Here is a 22,652-nt window from a genome sequence, read left to right as displayed (position 1 = left end):
TAAGAAAATACAAGTTATTTGAACCCAAATGCAGAGAATAAATACTTTATTAACTGATTACAGTTGAAAGTCACAAACAAAAAAGGAGTATATTAAGGCAGAGCCATATATATATATATATATATGTATAGACAAATCCAAAGACTGTTACCTCTTTACATTTTCATAACCTCTGCATTTTTCTTTTACACATTTAGGCAGTGTGCTTTCTTTCCTTCTCAGTTTCAGAACATATCTTGGCCAATATCTAAATCATATTTTGATGACAACTTATAGGATCACTGATTTGAGTGATGACTAGTGTATCAAATGCTATCTGTTTTCTCAGCATATCCCAGGTATTGGTACATTTATGTGATGTGCAAAATCTGACAATTTTCTTTTTCAGCAAAACACACAAATTTTTAAAAATGATTTTAAATAGTCTTAACTAAAACAAGTTTGGACTTCCAAGTCAGTTAAATGTCCAAATTGCATATTGTCTGCCCTTCTCTAAACCCTCCTATATAATAATTTAGCCTTTAAAATAAGATCACATGGTTGTATTTCAGATTTATAAATTTTGAGATTTTCAAAATCCAAAATTACTTCCCTATGCAAAAATGGCAATGCAAACAGCAATTCTACGTAATGTAGAATATTTTTTTTCTTCTGTATAGCTCCTTTTATAAAAATGGGCAGCCACAAAGAAAAAAAAAAGACATAAATTTAGTCCATCTGTAAAAGCACTCCAGCTCCCTAATTCCACCTTTGAAGGAAAAGGCAGAGGCAAGTTTACATTATCCCAGAAAACTGAATAAATGGCTTTATTTGGTATCTTCAAGAAGCTTCTCCTTCCGTAGGAGATGTAGGTGTTGGAGGAGAAACTGAAACTGGTTTCCGGGTAATTCTGTCTAGTTCTGCATGAACATCTGATAGGACAGGCTTCTGGCCTACATTGAAGGAAAAGGAAAGAAATAAGATTTAGATACAGTTAAAGTATCCACGCCAATGTGTCTTCACTTAAAATTGCCAACTCCTTCACTAATTTTATCAAACATGCTGAAGTTAAACATCCTTAATTTAAAAATAAATTATCTCATTTTAAATTGTGAGATCTGTTACTAAATGGAGGTAAAACTGGCACCTATGATTTAATCTCATAAAAATATTAGGACAAAAAGAATAAAAGCAAAAAATAAGAAAGTTACGCAGTCAGAAAGTATAAACTTAAAACAATAATAAAACAGCAACAAAATTTTGGAATCTGGAAGCAAGACAAATGAATTGTAACTATAAATGAACAATAACAAATGCTGAAGAGGGTATGAGAAACTGGAATCCTCATAACCTTTTGATGGGAGTGTAAAATGATGCAGCATTTTGAAAAACTTCATGGCAGGCCTTAAAAATTTTAAACAGAGTTGCTGCACCCACTGGCACTTGCCTGTAATTCCAGCAACTTGGGAGGCTGAGGCAGAAGGATTCCAAGTTTGAGACCAGCCTTAGCAACTTAGCAAGACTGTCTCAAAATAAAAGGGCTGGGGATATAACTCGGGGTAGAGAGCCCCTGGTTCAATCCCTAGTACCACAAAACAAAACAACAGAGTTACCATGTAACCTAGAATTCATAAGTATTTACCCAAGAGAATTAAAAATTTATGATCACATAAAAATGAATGCTCATAGTAGCATTATTCATAGTAGTTTTTTTTTTTTTAAAGGAAATAATCCAAAGATCTACCAACCAATGAATAGATAAAAAAGTGTGGCATATCTACACAATGGAATGTTATTCAGCAATAAAAAGAAATGAATTAATGATGCATGCTGGATGAACCTCAAAATATTATGTTTGCCAGGCATGATGGCACATGCCTGTAATCCCAGCGACTCTGGAGGCTGAGGCAGGAGGATCACAAGTTCAAGGCCAGCCCCAGCAACTTAATGAGACCCTCAGCAACTTAGCAAGACTCTGTCTCAAAATAAAAAATAGAAAAAGGATGGGGATATAGTTCAGTGGTAAAGCATCCCTGGTTTCGATCCCCAGTACCAAATAACAACTACAACAAAAATTATGTTAAACAAGACATAATGAGTGTATGATTCCCATTTATGTGAAATGTCCAGACAGGGAAAACCATTGACACAGAAAACAGATAAGTGACTGCCTAGGACTAAGAAGCTAAGAGACAGGGAAGGTTTGAAGTTTCTTTTGGGGGAAATGAAAAAATGTCCTAAAATGAGGTTATGGAGATGTTTTCCACAACTTTGTAAAAATACTAAAAATCAATGATCTGTACACTTTAAATGTGTGAATTTCATTGTAGGTAAATTATACCTCCATAAAGCTGTTTTCAAAGAAAAGTGACTTGCTCTAAGTAACTGTACCTGACTTTTTGGCAGACGGTGGTAAAACACCGCTCCCACCTCCAGCCCCACCTCCAGGGCTACCACTACCAGCAGGGCCTCCAGGAGAGCCAGTCTTTTTACTCAACAAACTATTGAAGAAATTTGCCAGGACACCTTCACTTGTAGCTCCAGCTATAAAACACAAACACATACCAAAAAATTTCAAAAAAGCTACTCAAAACATTAGATTTTTCCCATAAATTATTAGAGTAATCACACATAGAAAACAAATGAGACTAAAAGTTTAAGAGCTATATTCAGGATATATTAGTTTGAGTTTTAGCTGAATAACTACTCATACTCTTTAATACACTCATACATAAAACAAATGAGTAAACTGCAAGTGTAAGATAATTTAAAAATTAGAATGTTATTAAAAGGTCAAAAGCATTTCAAGTAACATTGAGAAATATTTGTCTTAGTATTACAAAAAGTTCCTCAATCCTATATGAAAACTAGAAATTCTAAGAGATAAATGGGCAAAGGGTAGTAATAAGTGATTTCACGGAATAGAAATACCACTAGATGAGAAATGGTTGTTAGTATTTAAAATATAACAATTAGGTTGTGGTAAAACTGGAACACTGAATATTGATATAACATTAAATACTTCATTTGAAAGACATCAAAAGGTACAACCTACTAATCCCATCTATCACAATTATTCCTACACGGACAACTATTTTGCATATTTTTTCCTTATGGTAATTGCAGATTACCAATTATAGTATAAAAATGAATTTCTCCAATGACCTACCATAGGAAAATGATTAAACATAATAAAAGTTTCACCATGTGCATAGTGATACACTAAAAATATACTGTAAATATACTGTAATGGTTTAGAATCTGATTAACCATGAGATTACGTCTACAGAGACAGAGATTAGAGGGTATTGCACAAGAATGAAAATAAGTTATATTTAGGTGAGATGCTAAGTACATTTTCTTCCCCACTGTACAATGTATTGTGTTATTTTCTCTAAGAAAGAGATATACCTTTCATGTTTGGATCAATTTTTTTTGACCCAGCAGGGATGGGTGACACACTGGCAACATTGGATGACACAGATCTGTTTGGTGTTCTAGGCGAGCCTCCAGGGACTCTTGGTGAGGCATCCTAGGTAAAAATAGGAAAACCACAAATACTAAAACCTAAAACTTTCAAATTCACAAATTACTTGCCATGATCCGCCATCTATTCTACTGCCTTTTATACTACCACCCATCAACAAAAACATTAGGAATCTTGTCCTCATTATTATAGAATATCAAAGGCCCATCACGTTTTAGAATACTAATTTTTCCTTCAGTGGATAAGGGAAAATGTATAAAGAAATGAGGTGTGGTTATGAGATTAAGTTTGGAGTCAGATCTGGGTTTCAATCTGGATTTATATCCTACCAACTAAATAATCTCAGGCAAGCCACAATGTCCTCTGAAGCCCCTGATTCCCCATCTGCAAAATGGGGCTAATGAACAGTACCTGCTTCTCAAGCTTGTGAGAATTTAGTAATGGACACATAATAAAACATTGCAAAATACATCTTTATATGATTCAGATATTTTGAAAAAGACTTAAAGAACATTTCTTGGGCTGGGGTTGTAGTTCAGTGGTAGAGTGCTCGCCTAGGACGTGTGAGGCACTGGGTTCAATCCTCAGCACGACATAAAAACAAAATAAAGAAAAAACATTTTTTAAAAAATTTCACAACCAGAAGAATTATATTAAAGTAAACCCATCAGATGTGAATACAATTTAAAAAAGAAACAATAATGCACTGAATTTTAATAATTATGTCAAAATTTATAATACTGACCACAGGCCTTCCAGCTGCAGTTGGTGGCTGCTTTGCTAAAAGGGACTAAAAAACAAAAAACAAAAGAATCCTAGTTTAGACATTCACAGCATGTATCACTTTATTTTTAAAATACATAAAAGAACAGTTTATTCATTAACTATATTAAGTCTGCTTCTGATACAATTTCATACCTGTAACTTCATAAGAAATACTTGATCATCTTCTGCCATAATTTCCTTCTCATGTACAAACTGAAACGAGCAATACATAAATGAGCAAGTTTAATTTATTTTACTAAGACCATTAATAACTTATTTTCTGGGTACTATATTTACATTTACACGAGTGACCCTTTTAGTAGGGCTGACCAATAACTATCTGTAATGATATATATGTTCTATATCTGTGAAATTTCATACAGCAGTCACTAGCCTCTAGTGGCTATTAAATACTTGAAATTGGCTAGTATGAGCAAGGAAGTGAGTTTTTTGATCTTACTTTACATTTGAAAGCTACATGTGACTAATGACTACTGTATTTTAACAGCACAGCCCTAGAGCCACATTCATGCTTATACAATTTGTTGAATAACTGCTGGGTGTTTTAAAAGGGTCAGTAATATCCCAGTTGGGTTAAATGCAACTTGTCTCTGGTTTCCCTGCAATTAAAAAAAAAAGGAAAGAAAAAAGAAACAGATATATATGCTCTTCTATCAGCTGAATCATTAGAAATTAAAGAAATTAGAAATAAAATTGCAAAAGTCTCCTGCTTCTACTCTTGCTGTATAACACAGGCTCAGTCTATTTTCTTCTCAAGAGTCAAAGGGTTCAATTAGATTACATCATGCCTCTGCTCAAACGCTCTCAACACTTTGCATCCTACTCAGAGTAAAATCCAAAGTCCTTACCACGACCTAATGATAAAGTCCCCAAAGATTCTAACTCTGCCTTTCATCTCCCACCAGGTCTGTCTACCTCACAGCTCTTTGCGGTCTACCTTGCTTTCACATTTTTCCCTGGGAGCATTTGTACTTTCATATTCCTCTTGCCTTCAACATTCTGCCCTTTTACAAGGGGGACCTTCTCTAAAACAGCATCCCTCAAGGCCCAGTCCCCTTATTCTCTGCACACACTGCTTTATCTTCATAACCCTTATTCCCAACTCAATGGACGACCTATGAGTTAAGTTTATTGCTTGCATTCTCCTCCTTCCCAGTTAGTACCTAAACAGTGCCTGAGTTGGTGCTCAATAAGTATTTGAGGAATTAATAAAATAAAAAGAAAACTTAAAAAGTATAATTTGTTGGTAAGAGAATGGGAAACATTTTTGCTGGGTTATTTAATTCTGATGTATGCATTTCTTTTAATAGCTATCCAAATCTATTTAAATATGTGTCAATTGAATTTTCATTTGAGCTCACTTATTACCAATAACCCAAAAACAAAAGATAGATGCTCTACTTTGTGAATATTTGGATTTTTTTGTGGGGAGGAGGTACTAGGGATTGAACCCGGGGGTGCTTAACCACTGAGCCATATCCCCAGCCCTTTTTTAAATTTTGAGACAAAGTCTTGTTAAGTTGCTTAGGACCTCATTTAGTTGCTAAGGCTGGCTTTAAACTTGCAATATCAGTTTAATCTGGCTTTAAACTTTAAACTGCCTCAGCCTCCCGAGCCACTGGGATTACAGGCATGTGCCACTATGCCCAACAAATGTTTGGATTCTTAAGAACGTTTTTTTCATATTTTTTTTTGGTGCATTATACTTACACATGATGGTGAGATCTGTTGCTAAATATGCATACATACACATGATGTATAACAATATAATTTGGCCAGTATCATTCCCCATTATTTAAATAGGCAGAATCTATATACCAGCATTTCACCTTTCCCTCCCCTCCTTTAAGAATCCTAATATGTACTAAATCAAAATCATTTTCCTCTAAAATGCATGTCTAAATCAAAAGGAAGTCGGAGAAAAGTACTATATGTAAACATTAATTTTTTATACTTTTGAGAAACACCTACATCTGTATCTATCATGTATTGTTTAACATGAAATCAAGATGTATATGTGAGAACATTACCTGATTTAACAGCTATAGAATAACATGGTTGTCAAAAATAAAATACAGAAAACTGGAAACTCTTGGATAGTTGTGGGTTAATGTAACTAGTAACTGTGGAAAAGATCTGAGATCTGTCTCAATAGGTAGAACTAAGAAAACTATCCTAGCAACCTTTTTTTGGCTTTTGGCTCAGCTATAAACTGTAAAGTTCACAGATTCTACCTGTTTAAAAAAAAAAATTATGGGGGTGGGTATCAGGGAATGAACTTGCGCAATCGACCATGGAGCCACATCCCCAGTCCTATTTTTTGTATCTTATTTAGAGACAGGGTCTGAGTTGTTTAGTGCCTCTCTTTTTGCTGAAACTGGCTTTTAACTCAGATTCTCCTGTCTCAGTGTTGGTAGCTGCTGGGATTACATGTATGTGCCACTGCGCCCAGCTATTTAAATTATTTCAAGATCCACATATTCACTGTGCCACCCTTTGATTTCCCAAGCACTATATTAATATATTCAGCAATAATATTTGCTTATATAAATATGCCTAAGGCTAACAAGATTCAGTGACTGAATAGTTGATTCATACTTTGCTAAAACAAATCCTTATATGAACTGTACATTAGAAACACACAAATTACACTTTGAAACTCCCCTGATTGTACAGGACATTCTTGCTTTTCTACCTACAACCTTAAAGTTATGGCCTACCTCTCAGTTTAAAAGCCGAAATATGGAAACTGTTTACTAAAATTGTTACCTTTCGGACAGGTGGTTTAGTTATGATGTCTTCAAAATTATCTTCTGCTTTCAATGTTTGAAAGTTTTCATGTAATATTCCTATTTTCTTATCATTATCCCACCCTGCTGGACTGTAAAAAAATGGATATGTAAATTCTCAAACATTTATAACATATTTTTTTTCATTCAATCCACAATAATGTAAAAGGAGTATTTTAATGAAGTCAATTTGACCAATATGGAAAACTAATTAATTTTTATTATAATGTTCAATTTTTATTTCACTAATTTCTACTTAAAATGATTACCAAATTCCTTATGTTTAAATGTTATTATATAGTTTTACCCCCCCTTTTTTTTCTGGGGGAGAGGGCAATAATTATTACCTCTCAGTTTTATTCAGGTTAACTTTCTAAAAGCACGTCAGATTACATATTTGGTCAAAATGTATCATAATCAATTAAAAAATTAGTAGATATACTAATATAGATATACTAATAGAAAGTTCAGCTACATGGCAAAGGCCTTTCAAAACAACCAGCAATAAAACTAAGGCCAGGAAATAAATAAATAATCGAGGAACAGATTCTCACCTACTCATCATGGAGAGGTCTACTGGTCCCATCTCAAACCTGAAAATGGTGGCTCATCAAGTAGTAGCAATAATGCACACATTTAACAGTATACTTACATAAATACTGCATCCTTTTCCACAACAATAGCAGGAATCTTATAAGGAAATCCATATAGTTTCTGAACGATGTATTTATATACTAAGTCTATATTTTTATTTTCTTTTACTGAAGTGTAAATAAGTGCTGCACCATCTGAATAATATAATTAAAGAAAATTTTGGACAAATTCTATAAATAGTTTCCATAAAACTGTGCATTCTCAGCTTAACCTTTACATCTATATGCCTGTTAGTTTAAAAAAATAAATTCCAGGGACTGGGGTTGTGGCTCGGGGGTAGAGTGTTCACCTAGCACATCTGGGGCCCTGGGTCCGATCCTCAGCATCACATAAAAATAAATAAAATAAAGGTATTGTGTCCATATACAACTAAAAAATAAATATTTAAAAATAAAGAAATAAATAAATTCCAAGGTTATATAACTTGGCATTCAAAAGGCCTGGGTTCAATCCCAGCACTGACAAAACAATATAAAATACTTACAAATGGGCTAGAATCTAAAAAAAATGTTTACATAATTAATTTAATTTAGAAGGATAGAAGCCTCATTAAGCCAAGAAGTAAAGGTAAATTTAGTAATATGCATACAACCATTTAAAGGACATAAAGAGAGAATTTTGATTTTAACCATCCTTAAACTTCATGAAGGAGGGGATATTTTTGTCAATAATTCTTTGCCTTTTCAAAAAAATATTTCTTACAGTTTTTACTAATCCTAGGAATTAAGACTTGCAGAACAAAGCTCATGAGACTCAGCTCAAAGAGGACTCGGACAACCGAATATTGAGAAAAGGTGGAGTCAATTGTTACCAATGAAAAGTTTTCAAGATGACCCAAGGAAAACAGTAGATTTCATGGCTGTTATGGTTTGGATGTGAGGTGTCCCCCTAAAGCTCACGTGTGAGACAATGCAAGAAGGTTCAGAGGAGAAATAATTGGGTTGTGAGAGTCTTAACCCATTCGGTGAATTAATCCCAATAGGGATTAATTGAGTGGTAACTGAAATGGTAGGGTGAGGCTGGAGGTGGGTATTAGGGATGTGGCTTTGGGATATATATTTGCATCTATCAAGTGGAGATCGCTCTGTTTCCTGATCGTCATATGAGCTGCTTCTGCCATGATATTCTGCCACACTCTTCTGCCATGATATTCTGCCTCATCTTGATCCTAAGGAATGGAGAAAGCCTAGGAATTCTGAAACCGTTAAGCCTCCAAATAAACTTTTACTCCTCTACAATTGTTCCGGTCAGATCTTTTAGTCACAGTAGGGAAAAAAACTGACTACACAATGGCCCACACTTCAAACAATACCAATACACACAAGGATATATTAATCAAAGCAGATTCTACCTTTGATCTTTTTTTAAAAAAAATTATTTTAGTTGTAGGTAGACATAATACCTTTATTTAATTTATTTATTTTTAATGTGGTGCTGAGGATCGAACCCAGTGCCTCACATGTGCGAGGCAAGTGCTCAACCACTGAGCTACAATCCCAGACTACCTTTGACCTTTTATCTAAAAAAAGACCAAGCAGCCTATAGAAAAAGATGCAATGTGACTATTGACAAATGATATATTCATAGTGGCTAACATAAATTCTATAACTAACCCTTAGGATCACAGTTTAGCACTGATCATTGTGTTCCCTAGAAAGAGATGGTGACTTAAGCCAACATGAAATGCTGGGAGTGGTCTAACTTCTGAACTGGTTACTCACATTTTCTAGGACATAGCCTGAAGTTTATGAATCTAAAACTAGTACTGCTTAATTTAACTTACTGGAAAAAAAAATTAAAACTTTAAGCAGAGGCTTAATTGTGTGAACTTTATATTAATGATCTTGCCCGTATTAAGAACCGAGATTTCTGCCAAACACAGTGGCACACACCTGTAATCCCAACAGCTCAGGATGCTAAGGCAGGAGAATCAAAGTTGACGCCAGCTTCAGCAACTTAGCGAAGCCCTAAGCAACTCAAGGAGACCCTGTCTCTAAATAAAATATAAAAAAGAGCAGGGGATGTGGCTCAGTGGTTAAGCAACCCTGGGTTCAATCCCAGGTACCAAAAAAACCCCCTCAAAATTTCTATAGTTGACAAATCTGCATTGCAACTGAAAATTTTTAAATAAAAATGATTTTGAACAGTCACCTTCACTCATTGATAAACATATACCTCACTAACTTGAAGTGACTTCTCACATTTTGTATTCTTTTAAAAATCAAGTGGCTCTAAAAGTCTATTTTAGTGGACAGTTTCCCTCTTGATTACATTTTTATATTTACAGTTTCAAGTACAGCATTAAAAAGTGTTTATAAAGAGACTATTCTCAAATTTTCTATTTTTCAAAGATAATCAAAAGTCTCTAAGTTTCTATTTCAATTACTCCCATTTCTTGATAGTATGTAGACAAGCGCTATTTAATGCAATGCAACTCAACCATTAGGTGACATAAAAAAGAAAGGCCCATGAAGAGAGAAAGATCTGAAGAAAGAGGAAAGAGAAGCTGCCAGTGTCAAGTCATCTATCCAGCTAAGCTTTCTCTAAGTGCCTTCTAAACTAACTGTCCATTAATAAAATGATTTATAAACTGCACATATTAGGAACATGTATGTATTGCTTATTATTATCTATCCCTAATAAAATTTCATTGCTTGTTACTATTCCTAATGTTATAATTTAATTACTCTTACACTCAAAAGATCTGGCTGTGGAATATAATTGTAAATATCTGATCAAACAGGAGCAGGAGGGAATAGCTAGCTCTCTTCAGTGTACTCAAGGTGTGACTGAGTTTCCAACTGTGAATTCTCTTGAAAACATTCACTGTAACTCTCATTTCCTCTTTCTCTTAGTAGTAAATGTTACTCACTGGCTCACTTAATCCCCGCAATCTAAATTAAAAAGGCTGCCTATGATGGGTTTTCCAATCTTGTGGTCATAAATATAATACTTTTAAAAAGTACAGATTCTCCATTTACATTTTGTACAATTCCAATCCAATAGGTCTTAGCTAAACATATAGCCATATTTTGAAGCCCATAATTTAGACTCTTTATGGAGAAGATAACATATTAAACAAACTAAAAAAGAAAATACACAAACTTGAAGATTGACCTTGCCTCACACCACCCATCCCCAATAAGCAAATAGTTTTTTAATCAGATATGTACACAATGCCTTTGCATTAGAATTTTCCATAATTAATGATTTTTCGGGGCTGGGGATGTGGCTCAAGCAGTAGCGCGCTCGCCTGGCATGCGTGCGGCCCGGGTTCGATCCTCAGCACCACATACAAAGATGTTGTGTCCGCCGAAAACTAAAAAATAAATATTAAAATTCTCTCTCTCTCACTCACTCTCTCTCTCTCTCCCCCCCCCACTCTCTCTTTAAAAAAAAATTAATGATTTTTCTTAAGAATAGTATTTTAAAAGTAGCATATCAAACTTACATATTAACACTTGTTTTCATACCTAAAATATTCACATATAAATGACTTGGGAACTAAAATTAAATTTCCAACCACGTACAAGAAAAATAACATTTACAGAATTTCTAAAGCACATCAATTTCCTTTATTTTTAAAAACAAAATAGATAGGGTACACTGCATCCATAAATGTTATTAAAAGGATACACTGTAAACAAAACTTCCGGATGTGTGACTGGATAAAATCGAAATGTTCATCTCTGTAGTCATGTTCTTTCTCCAATACACTAATGGCATCACACTGTTGAGTTAAAATTATTTAATCAAAATTAAATGTAATAATTTAAACAGTTCAATTCTGGATGAGGAACATCACAAACCTACCACTCTGCTACTGTGACTGAATAAAATAAACACGAGAATATAAGTTAATACTTTTAGCTGGAGTTTTAGTAACTTTCTTTAAAAAGCACTGACTTCTATGTTATGTTGCATCTGATCAGAACACCACAGAGAAAGTTCTGGAACATGAAAGAATGAAGAATAACAAGCTGAGCTTATACTAAGTGGTCATGAAATAGGATAGGAAAGAAAAAATACAGAAGAAAGAGACAAAAGAAAAGACAAGAAGAATGCAACTTTAATCTAAAAGCTTAAGTCCCACATACCTTTCCTCCCCAAGCCAATTTTTCTCCCAGGTCTGATACTCCCAAATTTCACTTAGGAAAACTGTACTATTAATTACTCTATGTAATAAATAAAGCAAAGAGAGATATACTATTTCAAGAAACCTATAATATAGGGTACTTTCCAACTGATCAGATAATGAAGACCTTGTTAGCTTAAGGATTCTGAGAATGCCAGACCACCATAAATCAGCTTGTGATCATCAGACTGATGTCATCCCCATACACCTTCCCATGCCCACTCTCTACCATTTTCCTTTTAAAAAAGAGCCTGAGAACCCAAAAGGGTCTCTTACTCTGAAGATGGCCGACATTCTCCCTTGAATGTGTCTTTGGTTTTCTAAATAAATCTGTCTGTGCCTTTAACTTATTTCTGCCACATTTGTCAAGAACCCCACTCAGCCTTGAGTTGAGGTCCCCCTCTCTAGAAACTCGGACCTGGTCCAATATCAGTCATACTTGCTAACTTGACTCTGAATTCTATAATAATTTTTTAATCTAAAATCTAATCCAGTTCTTTAAAACACATCACTATAACCAGGGAGTCTTCACCTCTCACCAGTTCCTCTTTCATCCTATAATTCCCAACTGATTTTCATTTCTTTTCTGATGTTTTTATTCATGCTCACTACAATCTCACCAATAACAAAGGGAATTTCAGTTTATTTTTGAAATGCTACCTGTACAATTAGTGAAACAATTCTGAATTCAAATATTTTTTCCAAACCCTTCTGAAAGGTATGAAGTTTAAAAACTAAACTTTTAATAATGTTCACTATATCTAATATTAGTTTGGGTTCAAATTTTATATGTAACTTCTTTGCTATACATATAAACATTATAGGACAGAATCTTCTTGCATCAGGTTGTTTTTTTTTTTTTTTTTTTAAAGATACTGGGGTTTGAACCCAGGTTGTTCTACCTCTAAGCTATATCCCCCCCCCAGCTCTTTTTATTTTTAATTTTGAGACTGGGTTTTGCTTAGTTACCAAAAATGGCTTCAAACTTGCAATCCTCCTGCCTTACTGTCCCAGGTTGCTGTGATTACAGGTATCTACCAAAACACCCAGCTCCTTGTCTAATTGACTAGCACTTGTTAGGCTATTGAGAGTGATTTCAAATAATTAAAGATACTTTAATCTGTTGACTTAATGACACTTTTGCTGAAACATGGCAGTTTAATAAAGAGACTTTAACTGTAGCAGTTGTAGAACACTTCTTTAGCATGCATGAGGCCCCGAGTTCAACAAAAACAAAAAGTTAACTGAATCAGAGCATGTGGACTTAAAACAAGAAACGTGGTCTCCCTGAATATCCATTTCCAGTCTTTTAAATGGAAGAAGCTGAACCACACACTTCCACATACATTCTCTGGTCCCCTTACACATTTAAAAGCTCTTAAACTTAAGTATATCTAATGGTGTTTGAAGATTTTATAAAACACAGTAGATGCTATCTTCAGGCATGAAAATTTTATGAATCATTCTATGGCTCTTTTGATAATGATTCAGGACCCTTTAAACTTAACATTTTTCTTTGGAAAATAAGACTGCTTTTTATGAGAAAAGTTGAGGCATAAAACAGGGAAACGTGCCAACAAATAGCTTGTTTGCTAAACAATACAAAAACAGACCACTGAGTCACTGGGATTATAGGCATGTGCTACTGTGCCTGGCTCTATCATCACCTTTTTAATATTAATTTTTTAGTTGTAGATGGTCAAAATATCTTTATTTTATTTTTATGTGGTGCTGAGGATCAAACCCAGGGCCTCACATGTGCTGGGCTAGCGCTCTACCACTGAACCACAATCCCATCCCCAATCACCTTTTTTTTAATAAGTAAGAAACCCTAGATAATTGCCTACCAACTTTATATCATAATAGGTGCTTCAAGATGTTTATAAGTCCATTTTAAGTATATTAATATATCAAAATGTAATGTTAAAAAAATTTTACAAAATTAATAAACTATCGTTTCACCTGTAATTATGTATACTATACTGACTGTACAATGAAGTTTAACTGAAATTATGAAAATGAAATTCAATCACTAAGTATCTTAAGTAACACTTTAAAACAATTATGATCATGATCACAGAAGCTGTAGCCAAGAAAAGGAAAAATGCATAACACTGAAGCAGCATAATGACTCTGTACCTTCCTTTCCTTCACACTGTCATCTGCTACACCAGAATTTTCTGGTGTGTGGGGATTGGAACTGAAAGATTTACTTTTACCTCTGCCCACCTTTTGCGATGGCCCTGAAAGCTACACCTCATCTTCTATAGACACAAGCAACTTAACTCTAGGGCAACATTTTTACAAGTGAAATGTCTAGGAAAACAATGAAATAATTTTTTTTAAGTCACAAATTAACAAACATTTAAGCACCATCAAATATTTTAAAACTATTATTTCTATGTGATAAAACTAATGCAACTCCAAAACAACATGGAAAACAAAGTAGTTGTTCATTGCTTGGTGAGTATCAGTAGTAAAATCTGTAAGAAGCAAACTAACCTTTGTGCAAACTACAAGGACTGGAATGCCCAAGTTATGTGTAAGTGTATCTGCACCCAGAGGTAAAACTACACTGTCGTCTTTGTCTTCCTGCAATGCCGTGTTTCTTCTCTGAGGAGAGGCTGGAAAGTCTTCTCCTGGCTCTACATATTCTTGGAAGTCTCTAATCACTGAAAATAAAAGTAAACATAGTTATTTCTGCCATAGTTTAAATATATAGTTTACTCGAGTTTATACTTAATTTTTGTAAGAGAAAAAACAAAAAATTGTTTGAGAAATCTATTCTGGGCCCAGCATGGTGGCGCATGCCTGTAATCTTAGAGACTGGGGGGCTAAGGCAGAAGGATTGCAAGTTCAAGGCCAGCCTGGGGAACTCAGCAATACCCTGTCTCAAAGAAATAAAAATAAAAAAAAGCCTAGGGGTATAGTTCATGACTCTGCACCTTCATCTGGCGAAGTGCCCCTGGATTTAATCCTCAGTATCAAAATTTAAAAAAAAAAAATGTTTCATAGAAGAGTATGCAGGCACTGGAACCACAGTAATAATTTTTTTTTTTAATTTTTTAGTTCTTGGCAGACACAACATCTTTGTTGGTGTATGGTGCTGAGGATCGAACCCGGGCCGCACACACGCCAGGCAATTGCGCTACCGCTTGAGCCACATCCCCAGCCCCCACAGTAATAATTTTGAGCCACAATACTGCACTGATAATTCAAAGAGTAGAGCTCTATGTAGGTCTGATTCAGTTTGTGAAAAAAGACTTTGGACAAGTTATACTATACCTTTGACTCTTTACCTTCTAGGATGAGTACTACAGAATAAAAAATAAATAAATGTGGGAGAAAAAACATCCTACAATTTAAAACAGTATTAGTTGAACAGTGATGCACATCTGTAATCCAAGCAACTTGAGGCTGAGGCAAGAGGATCACAAGTTCAAGGCCAGCCTTGGTAACAGTGAGACCGTGTCTCAAAATAAAAAATGAAAAGGACTGGAGATGTAGCTCAGTAATAGAGCACCCTGGATTCAATCCCTGGTATTACAATAAAATAAAAATTTAAATTAAAAAAAAAAACCCACATTGCTAGGTAACTTTTCTTTTTGTGGTAGCAGGAATTGAACTCAGGGGCACTTGGCCACTGAGCTACATCTCCAGCCCTATCTTGTGTTTTAATTATTTAGAGACAGTATCTCAATGAATTGCTTAGCACCTTGCTGTTGCTGAGGCTGGCTTTGGACTCTAGATCCTCCTGTCTCAGCCTCCAGAGGCTGGGATTACAGGCATGAGTGCCCAGCTGCTAGATAACTTTTTCTAATATTACTTTTCTTTATTTCTTTTTCTAAGCCCTTTATTCAGGTTTCCTTTTACATAAGCTCAATCTTGTACCAAGTTCATTCTTCAAACCTAATAAAAATTGGGGCTGGGGATGTGGCTCAAGCGGTAGCACGCTCGCCTGGCATGCGTGCGGCCCGGGTTCGATCCTCAGCACCACATACCAACAAAGATGTTGTGTCCGCCGAGAACTAAAAAATAAATATTAAAAAAATTCTCTCTCTCTCTCTCACTCTCCTCTCTCACTCTCTCTTTAAAAAAAAAAAACCTAATAAAAATTAATGAGCTATTACCAATGCAGATAAACTTTTTGAAATCATTTGCAAGACTGTCAAAATTATCATTTTAAAAAAAAGTAAATTAAAAAAAAACAAAGTGAATATGTTGAAAGTCTTAATAATGTATGCTTGACTCAGTAATTACCTTTCTAGGAATTCTCAAGGACACAATCAGGGAAGTACAAACACAGGAATTTCCATTTAACATTGTTTTTCATGTTTAAAAGCAAAACAACATATCTGGAAAGAAATTTATCCACTACATAGAATTAAAAACAGAATGTGAGGAAATACTGTGCAGACCCATAAAATGGCAAGTTTTTAAATACTTAATGCTGTAAGAAAATAACATTAAGAGAGAGATAATGAAGAAAATAAAAAACTTCAGCTTAGAAATAAAAAGAATTTCAGAAAAAATATACTAAGGCATATTTTGTGAAATTTAATACAGGTAAGTATATTACTTACATAATTAGAGAAAAAGTTATTTTTTTAAGCAACTATGAGCTAGTTGCTTAACTATGGATTATGAATATTGACTCCTATGGAAGAAAACTTCTGAAATTACATGAGATTAAGGAATAGGGAATCCTGAATAGCTGAGTAGGAGTCCCCAGGAACCAAGGGTCATGTTACATACCACTAGCAGCTCTTGTGGCTAATATCTTTAATAAAGATCAGAGGTTGAAATCTAACAGTTACTCTCAAATTTTATCATGTACTAGAATCACCCAAAGAGCTTATTAAATCACAGATCACTGGATCCACCTTCAAGAGTTTCTCGTTCAGTACTCTGAGGTGAAAATTTCTTTCAGGTTCCCAGCTATACTGATATTGATGCTGTTGGTTCAGGGACCACAGGATGAGCACTACTGCTCTAGTATAAATTAGATTCAGGGGTCAGGGTGGGGTGGCAATGCTATAGGCCAAGGTCAACAGGGGAGAAAAAATACAGATTAAAAGCATTAGACATCCTTTTCAATGACTTGACAAAAATTTCCTTTAAGTTTCTTTCCTTACATTTAAATTTACCCCTAAAAGTTATCACTGGCTAATGGTAATAAACAATTTCATCTACAAATTTCCTTAGGCAAAGTTCAACACTGGCAATTGAAGAACTCTCAGGTTTACAACCTGTTAGAAATAATCCTGTTTCACTTTCATAATCTCTATGAAAATTTCCAATTCATAAGAGCATGTGCAAAATGTATTATGTACTTTATAAATAATTCAATCATCTTAACATCTTTTTATTTTATGTCATTAACATCTTTTCAAGCATATTTCATTTGAACAAAGTTGGTGAGATTACTATCAAGAAATAAAACTTCTGGAAATGAGCAGCTGAAGAAAGATTCCTATTTCTCCCCCTAAAAAATTACTTCTCAAAGTGAACACTCACAATCTTTTGGCAAGAAGAAAAGGCACCTTAGTCAAAGTTTACCATCATGTATGTCTCCAATTTAAAACTATATTAAAACCTAGCATGTCACCCAAATTAAATTTCAAAAACAGTAGTCAATTTTGTTTCCTTCATTAAACCTCATTCATAATATAACATTTTAATTAATATATTTGGTATATGAAACCTATATTTCTAGATTACTCACGCTTTTGTTCCATTTCTTTCATCTCTTCAGGAGGGATTTTCAATTTGTCAACATGTTCTCTAACAACACTTGCCCACTTCTGTAAAGAATCCAAAGCAGTCCAAGGCTTTGACATATCAACGACAAACATAACTAGAGTGTCCTTCAGAGACATGGCATCCAGTGAAAATTTAAGGAGCCCTTTGTGATAAAGGTCTCCATCTAAGATCCATACATTACATCTTGTTTGATCTATAACAGACAAAAGAAAGTTACCAAGGCAACAGTATTAAATCACTTCATCTAACTAACAATACTACTTGATATTTTAGGGCATCTCCACAGGAGATATCAATAGCTTTGATAAAGTTCAACAAAATATTTAGGTCACATCTACAAATTTAGTAAAGGCCTAAAATGATTTAATGGCCCACCAGAGCACCAAAGCAACCTTTACTTCATGAATCTTAACCCAAAGCCAAGAGAGTACATAATGTGTTTTATTTATGTATGTATATTCATATGTGGTGCTGGGGACTGAACCCAGGATCTCACACTCAGCAAAAGGCTCTACCATGTGGGCTGGTGAGCAATATAACCAGCCCAACATGTTAATATTTTTACTAAGAGCAGATAAAGCCATGACTACTAAAGATATCATATACAAAAATGAGAAGGCTAATGATTGATATAAGAAAAAAAAAGATTGACCAGATGAAAAAAAACTAGAATAGATTATGTTATTATTAGAAAATGGGGAAAAGGGAATCAGCAAAACAATCACTACCTGAGGGAAGATAAACTGAGAAATTAAAATTCTTCATGGACAGCCAGAAGGCTAACATCTATATATCAGAAAACCCTAAGCTATTTAAAAATATCATTACATGGGGGCTGGGGATGTGGCTCAAGCGGTAGTACGCTCGCCTGGCATGCATGCGGCCCGGGTTCGATTCTCAGCACCACATACAAACAAAGATGTTGTGTCCGCCGATAACTAATAAATAAATATTAAATTTCTCTCTCTTTCTCTCTCTCCCTCTCTCACTCTCTCTTTAAAAAAAATATCATTACATGACCCCCATAATACCCTAAGAGGCTTTAAAGTATCATTATGTGAACCCCAATCCCAGATCAATAAAGTATACATAAACATAAGTACTTAACTGCCCCGCATGATATCGCAGAGTCTAGTAAAAAATGATACACTAAGAAAGGTCAAGGGCTAGGGTGAGCAACAAAATGCCTCAGAACAGACTTCAGTAAACGTATATTAAGAAATAAATTGGGCTGGGGCTGTAGTTCAGCAGTAGTGCCCTTGCCTGGCATGTGTGAGGCACTGGGTTTGATTCTCAGCACCACGTATAAATAAAGGTATATCAACAACTAAAAAAAATTTAAAAATAAATAAATTGACTCTCACCATCCCTGTCTTCATCATGTACATTTAAGTACAAATATTCCAATCCTCTTCCTTTCTTGTACTCCTCTATTCCCTGAATTTTTCTTATTAAGCTTGTTTTTCCAGCTCCATCTTCACCTAAATACATATTAAAAAAAAAAAAAAAAGACATGGATTATTTAAAGACGCTTTCTGGTGCCATGTGAAAAGCCCAGCTGGAACTAGCTTCAACCAAAAAGGTAATCTGATAGAAGAAAACTGGGTAGCTACAGAATCAAAGATACAAACTCCATCACCACCAGGATTCTCTCTCCCAGTATTGCTGCTGCTCTTGTTAAGTCTTGTTATATCCTGTAACAAATGACATCTTCTGTAAGTAATTTTTCAGGGGATGGGGAGACAATATAGAACACCACAGCTTCACATGCTAGGCAAGTATTCTACTACTGAGCTATACCCCCAGCCTTTTTATTTTTATTTTATTTTACTTTTTCTGTACTGAGGATTGAACCCTGGGGTTCTTAACCACTGAACTATATCTAGTCTTTTTTTATATTTTATTTAGAGACAGGGTCTCACTGAGTTGTTGCTAAGTGTCTCACTAAGTTGCTGAGGCTAGCTTTAAAATCACAATCCTCCTCCTCAGCCTCCCAAGCTGCTGAGATTACAGCATGTGCCACCATGCCTGGCCCTTTTAATTTTGAGACAGGGTTTCCTTAGATCATCGAGGCTGTCTTGGAACTTATGATCCTTCTGCTTCAGCCTACTCAGTTGTCAGGTAGTGTGTCAGTACAAGCCGTCAATAACTAAGTGATAGGTGGATATTCCTTTTCTCTTGATTCTCTCTGAAAATACCATTCTGAGAGTCTCTCTTCTGGAATTTTAAATGATGACAGTTATACTTAGCATTCAGCACCTTATAAATTCTTTTTTTAAAATAAACTTTAAATAAAAGAATATGTGGTCAAATAAATGTAATATGTTAAACATTAGTTTGAGACTTTTTCCCCACCTTATGATTTCAAAATTCTTCATTTCTGTTAAAAAAAATCAGAAGTGATCACATTGAGAATAAAGATTTCATAAACATAGCATCTGGGGTTATCAGAGACTTGAGCAAAATCTGATCTTCTTATAGATGAGGAAATTGAGGCCATGGCCACAAAGATTGATAGAATGGTAAGAATTCAAGCCTCCCCAAAGCCAAGTCAACTTCCTTGGGAATGCAATTCTCTTGACTCCCTAATCCCAAGAATTTTCTAACAACCTAACCAGTGCTTGGCAAAGAGAAAGTTTCTCAAAATGTTTGAAGAAGCACTTTGCTTTAGTGAAACAAAATATGAGAGCTATTTTTCTCTCATCTATCATCTGTCAACTCTAATAATACCTGGAAATTAGATGAAATCTACACTCATATTTTACAGATATTTTAAGCCCATTTCTTCTTTTCATAAGTCTTATGCCTCAATTATATTGACTTTTTTACGACTTTCACTTTATACCTAAATGCACTCTGACATGATTGTCTTGATGGCAAATGTGTACACCTAAGAATAGAACTATTTCATGAAAAATCGAAAAGACCAATGAAGACAAAGATTCTTCAAAATCTTGGGTTTTTTTTTTATCTGAAATATCTGCAAAGATATATACAGCTTTCAATGATATTATCTGTCTTCTTTGTTGTCTTTAAGCAAAAAGCTTATTAACTCCTGGCCACCTCCCAGTTGTCTTCTCACTCTGTAAATATATCACTCAAAAATAAGCATTAGCCTGGCACAGTGGTGCACACCTGTAATCCCATCTACTCAGGAGGCTGAGGCAGGATTTCAAGTTTGAGGCCTGGCTGGGCAACTTAGCAAAACTGTGTCTCAAAAAGGGGAAGTAGGGAGAGCTAGAAGTATAAGTTCAGTGGTAGACTGCTTGCCTGACATGTGTGAGGCCCCAGGTTCAATCCCCAGTACCAAAACCAGAAACAAACCAAACAAAAACAAATAATCTTTAAGTGTATGCCACACTTCATTTCCTGTCCTACAGGTAAGCGGTCTTCCCAAAGCAATCTTATCAGGCCATTCTCTCTTAAGATTGTTCAGGAATTCTGGTTAATGATATGTATGCAGAAGTATTTAGAGGGAAACCTCCTGATATTTACAACATATTTTGAAATAAATCAGTTAGGACACCTCTGATAAAGCAAATGTAGTTAAATGTTAATGGCAGAATCTAAGTTGGGATTCATGAAGATTAATTATAAAATTCCTTCTACTTTCTATGTTTGGAATTTTCATAAGATGTGAGAAAAACCCTTTAGGGTCTTCCCACGGCTCTTGCAGGTAAAAGACAAGACATAAAAGTCAACACTTCTTACAAAGTCCCCTTTACCTCTCCTACCCACCTCTATCATATCCAGCCCCCCATCTGCAATGTTAAGCTCTGTAGACATCTAGTTTCCAGCAACTTCTTCCAGTGCAGCAGAGAAGCATCACTCACTCCCAACTCTAAATCTTCACTTCTCTTTAGAATATTCTTCCCTTCCCCTCACTTGAGAAAACCCAAGCTTATCCTTCAGGTCTCTAGGAAGCTTTCTTTCTTTGACTCCTAAGTTTGGTTAAGCGCCCTCCTTTGTACTCCCAATAGCAGCGGACACACTGAGGATATCACTTAACGTCATGGGTCTGTTTCCTGCAGAGAATATCAAGTCTATCCCCTCATTCAACAAATACTTTTTGGGCAGGTTCTCTTAACCATAGCAGGATATAAAGACCTGGCTTTTAAGAAGATTAAAGAGAAGAAAAACTGTCCTATTATTTTCTTTTCTGTCCCCACTCCACCCCCCAGTATTGGAGATTGAACCCAGGGACTCTGAGAATGTGAGCTACATTCCCAGACCTTTTTATTCTTTGAGACAGAGTCTCATTAAGTTGCTTAGGGCCTTGCTTATTTGCTGAGGCTGGCCTCAAACTCTTGTCTTAGACTCCTGAATCGCTTAGAAAATGTCATATTATTTCCTAACAGGTACTTCGTGCTTGCTCATCAAAAACAGAAATGTGTCCCATGTATAGACAATCCCTTACATTCTATTAAAATCCTTCATTATCCATACATACAAAACTCAATGGGTTATCTCATTCAGTAACAAGTCAATTAATAGTATAAGCTCATTATTCCTTCACTAAATGTAGGAAAAAACTTTTCTCAGTCATTGTTGCTGGTTGGAAGCTACTTTGCCACAGCCAAGCTGGACTATGTTTAAAGATACTAAAAAGTCCATCTTGGGCTGGGGGTGTAGCTCTGTAGTACAGCACTTCCTAGCACACTTGAGACCCTGGGTTCAATCACCAGTACCTCCAAAGCAAAAATAATAAGTGTGAACCTTCTCCCTTTATTCTACTATGCAACTGCAACATTAAAAAAAAAAAGTTAAAACTCAGGATGCCTATCCTTTGAAACTGATAGACACTTAAAATTATTATTAATTTTTAGTTATACATGACAGTAGAATGTATTTTGGCAGAATATACATACATAAAGTATAACTTGTTCTATTAGGTTCCCACTCTTGTACGGAGTTACCCTGGTTGTGTATAAAATACAAGGCTAGGAAAGTTATCTCCAATTAATTCTACTGTCTTTTCCTATTCACCTCCCCTTCCCTTCCCTTCCCTTCATTACCCTTTGTCTAGACCAATCTATTTCTTATTATTCCCCAACCTCCC

General features: G+C 35.1%; 1 protein-coding gene across 1 annotated transcript in view; it reads right to left on the bottom strand.

The window, feature by feature from the left end:
* Positions 1-29: 29 nt before the first annotated feature.
* The window catches only part of DYNC1LI1 (dynein cytoplasmic 1 light intermediate chain 1), a 34,360-nt gene continuing 11,737 nt past the window's right edge, over positions 30-22,652 (bottom strand). Inside the window, exons 3-13 of the mRNA XM_081285665.1 lie at positions 18,958-19,074; positions 17,556-17,786; positions 14,333-14,502; positions 11,332-11,425; positions 7,694-7,829; positions 7,022-7,133; positions 4,385-4,444; positions 4,212-4,256; positions 3,391-3,511; positions 2,371-2,523; positions 30-932 (exon numbers count right to left, since the gene is read on the bottom strand). Coding sequence (XP_081141791.1) covers positions 820-932; positions 2,371-2,523; positions 3,391-3,511; positions 4,212-4,256; positions 4,385-4,444; positions 7,022-7,133; positions 7,694-7,829; positions 11,332-11,425; positions 14,333-14,502; positions 17,556-17,786; positions 18,958-19,074 — 1,352 coding nt within the window. The 3' untranslated portion in view covers positions 30-819. The remainder of the gene's footprint in view (positions 933-2,370; positions 2,524-3,390; positions 3,512-4,211; positions 4,257-4,384; positions 4,445-7,021; positions 7,134-7,693; positions 7,830-11,331; positions 11,426-14,332; positions 14,503-17,555; positions 17,787-18,957; positions 19,075-22,652) is intronic.

Source organism: Spermophilus citellus (genome assembly GCF_964194105.1).
Source record: "Spermophilus citellus genome assembly, chromosome: 3".
NCBI classification, from domain to species: domain Eukaryota; kingdom Metazoa; phylum Chordata; class Mammalia; order Rodentia; family Sciuridae; genus Spermophilus; species Spermophilus citellus.
This window is presented reverse-complemented; position numbering and strand designations above follow the sequence as displayed.